Here is a 15343-nt window from a genome sequence, read left to right as displayed (position 1 = left end):
CTCTTGTACATGGAGCACAAGACAGCTGAAAATGAGACAGACTCTTTCAGCCCAACAAACAAGGAGGACCTATTCACAGTGATTAAACAGGAAGTGTGGGAAAAGGTTTACAAATACAGGCAAATGCAAGTGAAAGGAGCTGTCCAGTTGTGTTATAAACTAAGACAAAATGAGAACAGATTAACATGAAGTTATGAACTTATTGACCGCCAACTGTCTCTCTGACTGATCTTCGTTTCACAAAATTTAGTGGATGTTTTCATTTATTCAAGAAATGTGAGTACAGGATTATCAAACGTTTCACAAGACACACTGAAATAAATCAGCTGGTGTTATCTTCTTTCTGCACAAACCAGAATTACATTTTTCCACTTTGATTAATCTGAAACTTGTTCCATAAATTTAAAAATTAAAAAAATATACACAAATCTCTATAGCAAATGGTTCCTTACGGCAGGTCCAGGAGGTCCTGGTGGTCCCACACTGTCTTGAGTACAGGTGCAAGCATTTGGAAGAGCTGGGCATTTTGCTTCATCTCTCTGAAAATTCAATCACAACTCTTACTGTCAATTTAAATGAAAGTACTTGTTGGTAGCACACTTTGCTACAATAACAAGATTCTCTATTATCCTGGTTTTGAGTACAGTAGAACTCAGAGTAAAACAGTGCTTTCTAAATATATTTCATGTTTTTAGCAAATTATTTTCTCTGCAAGCAATATAGCAGTAGCAACAGAAACATGGGCAAAACCAAATTCATAAGGAACTTCTGTTTTTCTAACATTTATTTTCAACAGATAATCAGCTTGAACAGTTACTTTTTGAATGCCAATCTAACATACTTATTAAAACATAATGTAGCTATTCATTTCATAATAACTAGGATCTTAAATATCACTGAAGTACAAAATATAAGCTTGACACTTTTCACTATTACACTCAATCTAGCACACTGCAATCTTTCTCTCTCAGATGCAGAACTCTGAAATGAAGCATTGCTCACTGGTTCCTCTCACAAGTGATTCAAATGTGTTATCAGTGCAGGCTAATATTGATATTGTTAAATATGATATCATTAACGATGTTCTGAACAGTCTCTAGTTCATACGTACTTACCATAGAAGGAAGATCACAGCATCTGTCTCTGCTAGTCCAAACTGGACTGCACACAATGTCAAAATTCTGAATTTCTAACTGTAAAAGAAAGGAGAACCCTTGAAAGATAACATTTTTTACAAAATCTAGTGGCAATAGCATTAAAATTGACTTCTAAAACAACTTATTTCTAATGTTTCATCTTATGTTTCTAATGTTTCAACTTATTTCTAATATTTCATCATTCACACATTTGTGTTTTTTTGTTTTGTTTTGTTTTTTGTATTTTGGCTTTTTTTTTTTTTTTTTTTTTTTTTTTGACAGTGACATAAAAAGTATTTTAAAACATTATTTAAAAATAATTCTACTTAAGGCTGCAAGTAACTCCAAGATCTGATCCTTACAAATGTCCTGGTGCAGAAGGTGAACAATACTTAAATTATAAGTTCTGCAGAAAGGCTTCAAATAGTGACATTAAGAACAGTTTACTCTCTTTCACCCCAAGAACTATAGTCCTGTAATTTCACATGTACATTTGGAGGTGAGCACCAAGTATCTTCTTCAGGTGTTAGGTTTTGCACACACAGACCAGATTGCGACCTTACATCTTCTAATACAAAGCCTGGCTAATAGCACTAAATATGCATTAAGTATAGTGAATTCATCAAGATAATTGATGTGCCCTTCATTGCAGCCACCGCTTTTCCTTTATAGGTTTATAGATCATAAAGCCAGAGGGGATTACTCTGTCACAAGACAGATTACAGGACTTGCCTGTATTAAAACTATTTCATTACAGAATGTCATGTAGGAGATTAAAACAAAACAATCTTCATTTAAAATTTTCCAAAAATGGAGAATCCACAGGAATAGTTGCAATGACTAACTCCTTTCCATATTAAAAAGAAACAAAAAACAATATTTATTCTCATATTTGAATTTACTTGACTTCAACTTTCAGCTATTAGGTTTCAGTTCTTGCAGTTCTGACAGAATAAAAAACTATCAAGCCCACATTTCTCAGTTAAGTACCTTCAATCTTGCAATACAGAAACTTATAAGCTTTGGATGTGGGACTACTTATTTAGCAGCTCTTAACTTCTAAAGTCTTTTCTCACGAAAGGGTTCGCATTAATGTATGGATTAACATTTATCTCTTACTGTTGCTGATCTCCGGTCACCTTTCAGAAGTTTCCCAAGTATTTCATAGCCATCAGTTGTGATATTCCCAGCCTCCTTAATTGGCTTTTCCAGTATTTCACTGCAGTCAATGTAAATCTTAATATTTGATGAAGTGACAACAATATGAACCTGAAAAAAAGATTAAGGCATTACTTAGAAAAAATATATTTATTATTTTAACTAGTATTTCCTTGCTTAAATAATACTGTTTAAAATTTTCTTCCTGATAATCTTGATTTACTTTCAAGACCGGGAAAAATTCCGACATTAGTAACTTCTTTAAAAGGTGTTAAAGATCGATGAGATGAATACACAGGCACAATTAGTAAGTACTACTGAATAGAACAGCTGAACTGCAATTTTCAAAAATTAAAATCTTTTCTTTTAAAAAGGCTTGCCTGAAAGTTGCTTTAGGACAATATAAAAGTCAAAAATAATAAAAAAAAAAATTTAAAGAGGAAGTGAATATAAGCTCTTCTTGCTCTCTTCTAATGGCTGGGGCCACACAAGAGGTTTATGAGTCTATGACTGGCTAATAGACTCTGTCTGTAGTTCACAGAGTAGATCATTTCAGATCCAGAAATCCAGGGTTCAGTTTCCCCAGATAACTCATTACTAGTTACTCTGAGATAGGAGAACAGAATAGCCTGTCCAAAAAATAAAAAATAAAAAATTAATATATATATATATATATATATATATTTTTTTTTAACAGACAAAACAATGGAAAAAGCAAGAAATAAATTTCCAGGAGATAAATTTGACTGCAAAAATCTATGCCAAAATAAGGCAAAAACAAAGGAGAAAGGATTAATTACTAGAAATAAGTGAAGTTACAGAGAAAGAAAAGAATGGCTGTAACAAAGGGAGGAGAGTTATTCTACAAGGAAAACAGTGTTTGGGTTAAACATAGTAAACTGTATTCAGAAGAACAAGAGGAACAAAAGCAAAGATTAGCATTCTAAAAACTTACAGTGATTATGGTCATTTATCCTGCAGTGACTGCACAGAATTAAATATCAGAGGACAATCTATTGCTCAAAGTAAGCAAAAGACCTAATGTGGCCACATAATGAATACAGGTGAATTTCCTCTCTATGTATAAAAACAGAAGACCTCCAGGCATCTCCAATATAGAAACAGGGTTTGTGTTTTTAGTGAATCTAATATGCAGTTGACAGAAGAACATCTTAAGGCAATGGAGAAGTTTTCAGCAGTTTTATATACCTTACATATGGCATATATTTTATATACATTATATTATCAATATAATTGTTCAAATATCAACATATAAGGACCAGCTGTAAAAATCCTTGAATTATATATTTATGTTTTAAGGCTTCTGTCATCACTGCACATAACCCTTCAGAAAAATACTGCTATTCAATGACTACTTTAAAAAATTGGCATAAAGTGGAAACAGAGATTCCCATAAATGTCCTGAGTCAACAACTGACTGAAAAATCTCCTGGGAATTTGCTTGTTGGTTTTTTTTTTCATATTAAATATTTTCCCATGTGGAGTTGTCTCCAAGGCATCAACACAGCTTATCTCAAACTCTCTAAACATTATGTAGTTATGCTTTATATCACTGGAATTAAGACTTTCGAAACTGTCCTAATTTGTTGTCTACTGAAATTCAGTTGCATCATAGTTCAATTCTCAGCACTGTGTAAATGAGTGTTTTTTTAATTCCTATTGTTGTTCACCAATCAATTAAAAAATACAGTGGAAAGATAACAGAGAGAGTTTAAGTATATTTTGTTAATAAAAATTAAACTTTTCACAAAATAAAATAAACACTACTATACCATAACTTGAAATTCATTATCATTTACACATAATACATTCAGTCATTTGATCATACACATGAATTTTACAGGTAAATGGCAGCATCAAATGACACTACAGATGCAGCTGGCTAGTTCTAAAAGGTACTAAATGTGCAAGTCTCTCTACTGAAACATTAACTATTTGTCACAAATTAAACAAAGCAAAATACATCTGCACAGAGAATGCATGTTACTTCATTTTCATTTGCACACAAAACTTAGGAGGTAAATCTATATCATATTGCTGAACACAACCACCAGTTTGAAAAGGTTCAAACATCAGTGACTACTAGAGCATCATCTACCCATCCAAAGAAGCAGCAATCCAAGCAGTTAAAAATATTAAGGACTCCCCCAAGGCACCGACTCGGTCCATTCATTACTGATTTAATGCCAATTCTGAATTCCAGCTTAAATTTCTTTGCCTAGACACAAATCTAACACAAATCTACTGTTGACAGTCAATAAAACATAGAATCATAAGATGGCTTAGGTTGGAAGGGGCCTTAAACACCATCCAGTTCCAACTCCTCTACCATAGGCAGGGTTACTAACCACTAGATCTAGCTGCCCAAGCCCCATCCAACCTGGCCTAGAAAGCCTACAGGGATGGGGAACCCACAGCTCTGGGCAGCCTGTGCCAGTACCTCACCACTCTCAGTGAAAAATTTCCCCTAACATCTAACTTAAATTTCCTCCATTCTAGTTTAAAGCCATTTCCCTTTGTCCTATCACTATCAGACCATGTTAAAATTTGCTCTCCCTCTTATCTATAAGCTCCCTGTAAGTATTGGAAAGTTGCTATCAGGTCTCCCTGGAGCCTTCATTTCTACAGGCTAAACAGCCTAGCTCCCGCAGCATTTTTTTAAGGAGCGGTGCTCCAGCCCTCAGATAATCTTTAAGGCTCTCCTCTGGACCCACTCCAACAGTTCTGACAACTGCTGCATCTCTACATTCAATGCCATTTGATTTTGTTTTCAACAAAACATTACCAGAAACGCTCTCTTCAGTTTCAAGCACACTAAAATAAAGCATCACTTCTGACCATCTACAGTGCCAGAAGGCATGAAGTTTTACAAAAGCAAACATAATTTAATTTCTCTAAGATCAGGTTTGATTTAGCATTCTGATTTTCTGCTAAATGAACCACATCAATAAGCTATGCAAAGTATTATCCCATATGTACATCAGCAGAAAGACATAAACCTATTATCAAATTTCCTGTGGCTAACTACTGCAAAACTGCAATCAAAAAGGAAGTCTAGCATGGTAATAATAAGCAAGTAGAAGAAGTATGTCTCTCCAAAACATTCAGTTATAAGCCTAATGACTGTCTGAGGCAGTCAGGATTTTTCCTATGGGACGTGCCAGATTCAACAGCTTTCACCATAGCTATGCTACACAGAGCATTCAAGTATGCCAAAGTAAATCTCTCCGCACGGTTAGGTGTAGTTAGCTGTGCTTCACTGAAGGAGCCAGTAAGTCATCTAGCAAAAACCACAAAAATGTTTGACATTTTGGAAAACATCTTCTCGTCTTTTGAAGACTTGTCATTTCTTTGAAACTAGATGGCAGGAGAAATTACAAAATTACTTTATGAAATGTATTAATCTTACTTTCCTTCCTTCATCCAGTTGAAACTACTGTTATCCTTTATTAGGAACTAATCAACATGGTTGATACATAAGGCTTTCCCAGCACGTGAGCTGGGAAGTCCCATTATGCTATCATTAACGTGACTCATGCAGCAATCTCGGTAATCATTCTGGAGAAAGCCCAGAGAAGTCTGCTCAGTTACGTGGTGTAAAATCATAAACAGAAGATATTTAAGTCAAAGCTACTCCAGTTACTTCAAATACTATCAGAATCTGACCTTTTTATTCCTTTCTGGGTAAAGAAGAAGGGGAGAAGGGGGATCAGCACACTGCACGGTTCATTTTTGTGTGAGATGTAGTCGCGTAAGCAAGAATTTGTAGTTTCAGAGCTTTAATGTAATTTGCCAATAGCTGCTACTTCTGAGCATTGTTCACCACCTTCAGATTGTTTTCTGTTCTTATGTATGAGTGTATGTAACAATTAAAATAATGCAAAATTCTTTAATTGCATTCATCAACAAATGTAGTGAACAGTTAAACAAGATTGCTGCTGTTGCTGGGCTTGCAGGTTGTTCCCCATTTGCACTGATTCACAAGCAGAACTTCAGTGTAAGTGCTATCAAAGAATTCTCCTCACCTCTATTACATTTAGATAAACTAAAAGGAAAAATGTGACTCTGAACATCAGTGAACTTAGCAGTTGACACTTAAAACAGACTGCTGATAATACAGCATGTAGAGAGCTTCATATCACTGACCCGAATAATGGAGGTCTCATCTCTCACACTGATATGAATGAGAAATGCTAAATGCTATTCTGTGTTTTCACTACTCCTTGGCAATAAGGTGACACAACTTTTAAAGCAAAACAATACATATTCTAGTCTTTGCTGACTGTTTTTTCTCACTCCAATAGATTAACACTGTTCCTGAAAATTCAGTTGTCCAACTAAGCTACTAAAAAAACAGAAATGTGAAAAGACAGATGCCAAAGGCAAAATATAATGCAGTATAATGCAGGTGCGATCCAAACCTACTCATAAGTAACAGTTACAAATGTCACGAGACAAACATCTCTTCACATACAGGAAAATAGTCATTAAGTAAATTATAGACATTACAACAATTAGACAAGATATCGAAACAGTTTGGATAATTATTCTCTCTCAAGTTCTGAAGAAAACAATAACTCTTATAGTACTGACTGATTTTATAGTAGTGTGTTTTAAACAGAACAAGTCTCAACACATTTTAATGCTGGCACCAGCTAGCTTGCCCTGCCTTCAGCTGTAGCAAAGCATGCTTCACAATCTGGCCTCCAGTATCAGAAAGTCAACAGAGGCAATCCCTTATCAGTATCCTCAAAGGAATGCTTGTAGTGACTGGTCATGCAGGAGAGGGTATCATAAAGAAAACAAATGTTATAGTGCAGCCATATTTAATCATCAGAGGAAAAAATAAACTAAACAGAAGGCAGATAAGAGAAAACAACAGAATGTGCATTTCAGCTTACTGAAAATGTTGCAATTGCAAGACATTTTCTTGCCTTAAACACATATGCTTAACAGCAGGAAAATATTCCTGAAATTGTAGTTTTAGGCATGCATGTAGCCTGAACTAAACACTTCTCAGTGTCTAGAGGTATCAAAGTCTGGCAGGATCAATGTTTCATAATTTGATCCACAACATTTAAAAGCAAGCACAAAACTGTCACATTTGTAGGCGGGGCAAATTTCACTAGCCATTCTGACAATTCAAAAACGTGAGTTCCACTCTAAATTTGAAACAGATTATACAATCTGTTACGTATTCTCTCTCATTATTTTTGTTCCTTCCATTAATATTACCATTATCATTAAATATATTATATTATTATATAATACGTATAGTATTATTATAGAATAACATGGAATATTGTAGGTCCAGTGAATCTAAAGCCAAAAATATACCAACATCCTTGCATACATAGAAAATATGTAAATATACATGTTATGTTTGTTAATCACATAAATCTCATTCAATATTCTATTCAACTACCAATATTGGCTCCTTGCTTTCATCTACAAGCCAGTAACTACTTAGTTTCTGTGGCTATATCTTCCTCTTCTCTCAGTGGATCCAAATCATTACATTCTACCCTCCCAGAAAAAAATTTCTCATCACATCTTCCTTTTCCTTTTTCCCAGTTTATCTTTTTTTCTTTCATGAGCCAGATAGGCTATGATGCATTGTGGTATTTCTCTCTCCACTTTCACAATCTTGACAAATCCATCTTTTACACTGATTCAACACAGGCCTTACATTTCCATAACCAAAGAAGAACTAGAACTTAAGGGATCTTGAATTGTGTGATCTGTAAGCCTGTGTGTCACAGAATCACTGAGTTACAGATTTGTAAGGGTTGGAAGGGACCTCAGGAGATCATCTAGTCTAATCCCCTGCTAAAGCAAGCTCCCTACTGCAAGTCACACAGGTAAGCATCCAGATGTGTTTTGAATATCATGAGACTTGACAATCTCACTGTGCAACTTGTTTCTCTTCCCCACTTCTGACCCTCAATGTGGTTTTCCTAAAGAAGTTTCAACTGGATCAAGGAAGTTCAGATGGAGCTTCCCATATTTCAGTTTGTGCCTGTTGTTCCTTGTTCAGTCATCTACAGGACTGTAACAGAACTGGATATAACTGACAGTAGCTTCTGCTTGCTTGTGCCCTGTTCCTAAGAACAGTGCTTCAGAAAGTAACCTTCATAATTTCAATCCTTTACCTTGTGGAAGCTTCCATAAAAGATTTTCTTTACTTCATCATTATCAAAAGTTACAGTTTGAACTTCTCCCCTTGTATCCTTGTTAAAGAATGACAACACTTTGCTGCCAGCTGCAAAAAAATAAAATAATACATTTCATTTTAGATGCAAAGATGAAATCACCATCATAGGATAGACTCATGGATAAAATGTAGTGTAGCACTCTGGCAGGTAAACACAGACTATAGATGGTTCAATTGACATAGCTACATAGATGTACATTCCTTTGGTTTGAAAGGTAATATCAAAGGTAAAAGGTATAGTAGTTGAAAAATTAATCTATGTACAAAGTAGAACAGTATATATTTTAAAACTGAAATTATTTAAATCTGTTACCATGCAATAATGCTTTGGTTTTGGAAAGATTGTGGAATAATACATGCAAAATAATGTAATGTATAAATTTTCTGTTCAGTAAGTATAACCATCCTTACGATCAAGCACAACTCCAACTTGTGGCTTGTAATCTCTGTCCGTAATCTGCCAAATAGCAAAAGGTTCATTGGGGGATTCAGGCAGAAGACGGAATAGCATGATGATAGTGTATGCCTGTGGCAGTCCCTCTGGGTGAATCTCCCTGTTAAGACAATATGAAGATATTTTTTCACATGGAAACATATGAGGAAAATAAACAAGCTCTTTTTCAAGGAAATGATTTAAGGATAATGGGGAAATAACAATGTTTAACAAAATTGTGCATTTTAACTACACTCTCTATGCTAAGTGATAAAAATCACTTTGTGATTTTTTTTATAACGAATTCACAGCCTATCTTAAATTGGTTGAGGCATCATGATTATGGGGGCAGCCAGAATGTGACCAAGAACCCTGGGAGATTTATTCTTGTAGCAAGATCTACATAAACAACATATATTTTAAATTCCTTGATGGTAAGTTCCTAAAAATCTGTAGGCTTATTTCACTTGGCTCATTTTAGACAAGCATTGGAAAGTACTCTGTTTAACTATCAATGGCTGTCAGTAACAGAGGCAGTGAAGGAAACATTTAATGTATTCCCTACAATGGGTGGTGTATTTGGGCCCCACCTCAGCCACTGGTGGCTGCTGACATTTAGATTTGTGATGTTCATTGTTAGACATTAAAAAGTCATAAAGCTGGGAATAAATAAAAATACACTGGCATTTTTTGAAGGAGACATGCAGAGTGCAGGAAACTAGCTGCAAGAAGGTAGATAGATCATGTGTCTCCTTAGCCAATAAACTGGAATTGAGAGAGAGGGATTTGGCATCATGAGCATAAACAGACATGAATATTTTAGGCAAAACTTAATTACCCACACGGTTAGGAACACTTTCCAATTACAGTCATATCAAAAAACAACAACACACAACACAGTGCGAGAAAGAAAATAATAAAGTAGATATAGCCATTCTATTTATATCTCTGATAGCAAGTTATGTCAAATATGAAATAGCAATGCCACTAGGATCAGGATGCTTTTATTGCCTTGCTGACTCAGTCTAAAGTGAGTTTTATATTCTGGCTTCTTATGAAAGCTAAGTGCCCAAAATACTCTGCCAAGTCTATTCCACCTCTACAGCAGACAATAAACTGTATAAAAACATTCTAAATAACCTGAAATAAACAGTAAGTTTTTTATTATTATTATTATCTTCTTATCATCCTACTTAACCTGTTTAATGCATGATTTATATTAATGTAACAAAATTGCTAAACAAGATACCACTGACTGGGATTATATGTACTTCCCTAACTGTAAAAATCCAACCTGTCAAGGATCACTCCCATAACTGTACAGGCGCATCAATGAATTCAAAAAGTCCTTTAGTCCACCCTCAGCTTTTAAAGCTGTGAGCTGAGAAGGCCAGCAAAAAGAAATTGTTACTTCGTACACCCCAGTATGAAGCCTGTACATGTGATCTGATCTTTACCAATCTGGCAAAAGATTCCAAAGGCTTTTACAGTAACAGCAACAAAAAAGAATTACTTTCATTAAATTAAATAGGACTAATGGACTGTTTATAGGCATCTCCTCTGACTTAGGAGGTCCTTTCTGAAACTTAAGCTTAAGTGGAAGGGTGAGGAACAAATGTAAAAGAACAGGATTTACCTGATTCCTCTTAGTGAAACTAACTGCTAAATTTCTGGAGTGTATGTGATAGTTAGAAGGAATGATCACATATTACCCTTCTGTTAGATGCTATAAGACTACAGACCCTTTAAATCTCCACTCCATTGACTAGATATAGCAATTCAGCTACAAGAGAATATACCCTAAATCAATGATATCGGAGTGCTGCTTACTGCAAAGATTGAAGTTTACCACTCTACACTGAGACCATTTTCCCTTGACAATATAGAGCTCTTTGTACTGAGGAGGCTGTTGCTTAACTGAGCCTGTTGCAGGCTCTATATTGTAAGTAAGTATAGTGGTTAAGAAAGTGTCAGATAAAAGAACAAAAAGCAACTAGATTAACAGTGAACAGATTGCAAAGGAAGAAGCAGATAAGTATTTAACAAGAACACTGATGGACGTTCTTTAAAGTATATTTCCTGGATTTCAGTTAAAAGAGCATCAAATAAATGCACTTTCCATGAGACACTAATGCTATTAGTTACAAACTCCGTTAATCCTTCCCCACCTGTTTGCTCTGAGTCCTTCTCATTTACTTACCGTATTGGCTGGCTGACAAAGGCATTTTTGTGGAGTCTATATGCTACATAGCTTGGGAAAGAGCCTGATTCCAGTGATACACCTTGCACAGAAGCAAAATGCTTCTCTGTCAGATTATATGATTCCAACATCTTGAAACCTTTAAATCAGGAAAGAAAAAACAACAAAAACACTGTAGAGCTGTATAAGACAAAAATGAACTGATGCAAAATATAGGCAGCTTCTTACCAGGTGAAGTATATCCTTCCAAGTAAATAAGAGGACAAGCTAAAAGAGATGAAAAAACATGTAAGATCAAAAATATGACCCCTACCACGATATGAACATGTACATACTTAGACAATTTTATTAGCAAAAATTCTGTACTAATATAACTTCTTGGCCAATTATTGCTACAGTTGTCACACTGTGTCCTGTTCTGCATTAGATGGACTGCTAAAACCTTTACTCGCTACTTTCAGTTGGATGTTACTACCATGACAAATTGTATGGGATAACAGATGAGCCCCCAGAATATTTTTAGCTTAATTCCTAAGAAGAAAGGGGCATAATGATTCAATCTTTCCATAAATATTAGAGGCGTGAGTCAGGCTGCATATTAGCTGTCAGAATCACAGAAAAAATCTGCAGATTTAAATGACTCCTAAAGAGCCAGCAGATGAAGAAGTTAGGGAGTCACAGAGTTGCACAAGACAGGCTTGAGAATTTTTCTTTTTTGCCATTGAAGGATAACTCTTGAGTAAACAAGTGACATTTAATTTCAGACGTTTTGAAACAGCACCACCCACTTCACCCACACTCTTACAGAAGACTGGACCAAAGGTAAAGAGACTGGTTGTATCCCCCAGTTCATATTAGACATCATTCTACTTCCTTGTAAAGAGCAGAACTTCTGACTATTGCTTGTTTTGTTCTACCTATACTTTTGAAAAGTCAGACAAGATTACACTAAATACAACAGTTACTTCAAAATTAACAACAAAAAAACTTTTGCTATCTCAAACCACACGTAGTAATTACAAAACCTAACTTTGATATATGAACATGTTTTTGAAGTATTGTAAAGTCATTTACAAGTATAGCAGTATATAAACAAATGCATCAGTTTGGGAAAAGGGTAAATGGTATTTTCTACTCACTTGAGGTAGCTGTCTCGCACACAAAGGTGACGAGGTTATCTTGAATCTTTTCAAATGCATCAAAGTCATCAACAATAAATACATGACGTTCACTGGGCTTGCTGGCAATCTTGGCCAGCTCATTGTAATCCACATCAGCCACACCAACCACAAAGACACTGAAGCCTGTAAAAATAACATTTGTTATTTGAAACGTAGTATAACATACATAACCATTTTTCAGGTCAATATTTCACAAACGCTATCATTGTCTTATCTATCCAGCCTTCATTATGAGTGCACATTCTGGTTATCCTTTCATTCTATCAAAGCTCATGAGAGATTAAATTGCTTTTTGCACCTTTCTTTCAAAATTTTCTCCTCCTTCCTTCATTGACAGCTGTCAAGGACAGATTCAGGATGTGACTCAGCTCATCTCCCTAGCTTGCAAACTTCAGGATAGGAGAAGCTGTTTTCTGTAGATGCTTATCTGTTGCTCTCTCTTCACTAACAATAAAAGTACCAACACCTTAGACTAGACAATTAGTAGATGGCAAAAGTAAAGTTAGAAGAACCCAGCCCCTAGAATTTAATCATATTACCAGGAGTAAAAGCATAATCTTTCCCTTTGTCAAGTGATTTTCCTCTTCAAATCCTTAAAATGGAGTTTCCTTGCCTTTTATATCGAGTTTTTGTTCTGTCGTATCTTAGGCCCTTAACAGAATTATTTTTCTGACTCACCTCTTCCTTTCCCTTCTCCCATCTAATTCTCCATATCATAATTTGACCTCTTTTTATTGTACCAGAAAACAGGAAAGAAAAAAAACTGTTCATTACACAATTTATCACTAAAAAGAAAAATTTCTCCAAAAGAAAAAAAATGTAATTAACACGAAACTTCACAAAAATGTTGGTTGGAAGCTGAAGGAAAAATTAACATTTACTATAAATGTTAATTATTAAATGTTAAAAATGCCCATTTTTATTTGCATTTTGAATTTTTCAAAAGGAGATGGGAAATAATTGTCCCTCTGTGCTCAGCACTGATGAATCTTTGGCTGAAATACACTGTCCAGCTTTGAACACAATATTTAAGATGTAAAGTATCTGAAGAAAATAGCTAATGAAAATGACAAGAGGTTTGGAAAACACAATCAACAGGAGATTGAAGGAAATGTATTTGTATTTGTTTAGTCTAGAAAAAAGTCAGAAAGAGGAAATGACAACAGGCTTCAAGAATGAAGGCCTGTTACAGTGTACAGTTATCAGTTGCTTTCCTGGTTAACTAGGGAAATGAAAAGAAGGCAGCAGCTTCATTAGCCTGAAGAAATACTTAAGTAATGTATGAGGAAAAGCTTTCCAAATATTAGCATAAGTTAAGCACTAAAGCAGATTATCCACAGGGACTGTAGAGATTTTTATGAGTAGGTTAGCCAAACATCTTTAGAAGTCATCTAGGGAGCTTATTCTTCCAGATCACAGAGGCAGACAAGATGACCACTTGTGGTTTACATGCCAGTGATTTCCATAAGGAAGCACATCTTCTTATTCAGGAAACTACATTCCTGATGGTTCATGCAGTGAAATGCAAGACTTTTGGGCAAGTTCAGTAGAGGCTGCTGAGAGCAGGAAAAAAGAGTACATGCTTAGTCACACATCTGCCACAGTCAGCAGTCCAAAGCAGGAGTGCAATGTTTCTCAGCTCAAAAGGCAATGAAGAAGTCAGTTTAGACCTAACTGCAGAAAAAGCACTTTGTTTTTCTGGAGCTCCTGTAGTTTCTGTCAAATAAAACAAAGTTCAAAAAGCTTGGCCCAGCTTAGCAAAAGCACCAGGATGGAGTACTCTCCATGATGATGCCTGGGGTCCACAGAGCAAGGAGAAAAAGTAACCAAAAGTCAGCTTTATAAAACAGCATGCATGAAAAATTCCTTGAAAGCCCTGGGAAGCCATACGCTCTCACAGTGGAGAGAATAGAGAAAGAAAAAGTCTGGTCCTGGAAGTTTAAATTCCTTAAATAGTTCCAAGTCATTCTAAACAATCAGAATAAAGATCTGAATCCTTAAATGGTAGGTAAAGAATTCCAAGATGATTGAAGCACTACTTATAAATTGCACTGTTTAACATGCTAAGGAAATGCAATAGTTAGGTACTGTGAATCACTTACCAGAGTGCTGTATGACTGTTGCTGCTTTCCTCACCTCATCCTGTGATCGACCATCTGTGACAACAACAAGTACCTTGGGAACACCTCGCCTCATGCCGCTCTCCCAAGTCAAAACCTTTTCTTTGATAAATGTTAGGGCTTTGCCTGCAAAGTGTACAACAAATGAGTCAGCCATATTATCCATTATCCATGAAGAAATTCCTTACTTCACTTTGACAGAGCGACAGCCACTCAACTAAAATAGAAAAACATAAAACCTAATCCTTTGTCCATGAAATATCAGGATAATTAGGCAATTTTTCTTACAAAAATAAAATTATTGCTCAGAATTACCTGTCCGTGTGTTTCCTCCTCTGTACTGAACATTTTGAAGAGCTCCCAGAGCTTGAGCCTTGTCATCAAATGTATTCAGTTTAAACTCAGATTTTGCTTCATCGCTGTATTGCACAAATGAAACCTGGGATGGAATGCATCATTTGGTCACATATCTCCAGTTCAGACTCAATTGAAATATGCATTGTGGTACATTAGTAAGCATGAAATAACTGAAAAATCTTTCCCACATACGTATGATGCACACAAATACATATTTACATAAACATATACTGTCATAGTAGTGTACACACACAACATCTTTATTTCCTTTGTGCATAAAATGTGATATGATTTTAAATATGGCTGATTAAGAGATTTCCATTACTATGGAGCCAGTTTTATAATATATTCTCTCTGCTTTTGAGTAGGTATATATTGTCTAGAAAATCTCCTCCATTTATTTTTAAGAAATGTGAAAAGAACCTGGTGACAGCATGACAAAGAACTTGGACATATACAAAATTGCATGTTCTCTTGCCATAAGTAGTAGAATATTATCACTGTATGTTTATTCTTAAATCAC

The 15343-nt window shown here is 35.4% G+C and overlaps 1 protein-coding gene across 5 annotated transcripts in view; it reads right to left on the bottom strand.

Annotated features, from left to right (window-relative positions):
* The window catches only part of COL12A1 (collagen type XII alpha 1 chain), a 99824-nt gene that overhangs the window by 20739 nt on the left and 63742 nt on the right, over nt 1–15343 (bottom strand). For all 5 annotated transcript variants that reach the window (XM_031610772.2, XM_090136136.1, XM_031610773.2 and 2 more), the window contains exons 45-54: nt 14779–14902; nt 14446–14589; nt 12302–12466; nt 11391–11429; nt 11163–11301; nt 8941–9083; nt 8468–8577; nt 2256–2405; nt 1116–1193; nt 453–539 (exon numbers count right to left, since the gene is read on the bottom strand). In XM_031610772.2, the coding sequence (XP_031466632.2) occupies nt 453–539; nt 1116–1193; nt 2256–2405; nt 8468–8577; nt 8941–9083; nt 11163–11301; nt 11391–11429; nt 12302–12466; nt 14446–14589; nt 14779–14902 (1179 nt within the window). The remainder of the gene's footprint in view (nt 1–452; nt 540–1115; nt 1194–2255; nt 2406–8467; nt 8578–8940; nt 9084–11162; nt 11302–11390; nt 11430–12301; nt 12467–14445; nt 14590–14778; nt 14903–15343) is intronic.

Source organism: Phasianus colchicus, chromosome 2, assembly GCF_987193195.1.
Source record: "Phasianus colchicus chromosome 2, bPhaCol1.hap1.1, whole genome shotgun sequence".
Lineage (NCBI taxonomy): Eukaryota > Metazoa > Chordata > Aves > Galliformes > Phasianidae > Phasianus > Phasianus colchicus.
Note: the sequence above shows the minus strand (reverse complement) of the source record. Positions and strands in the feature narration are given on the sequence as shown.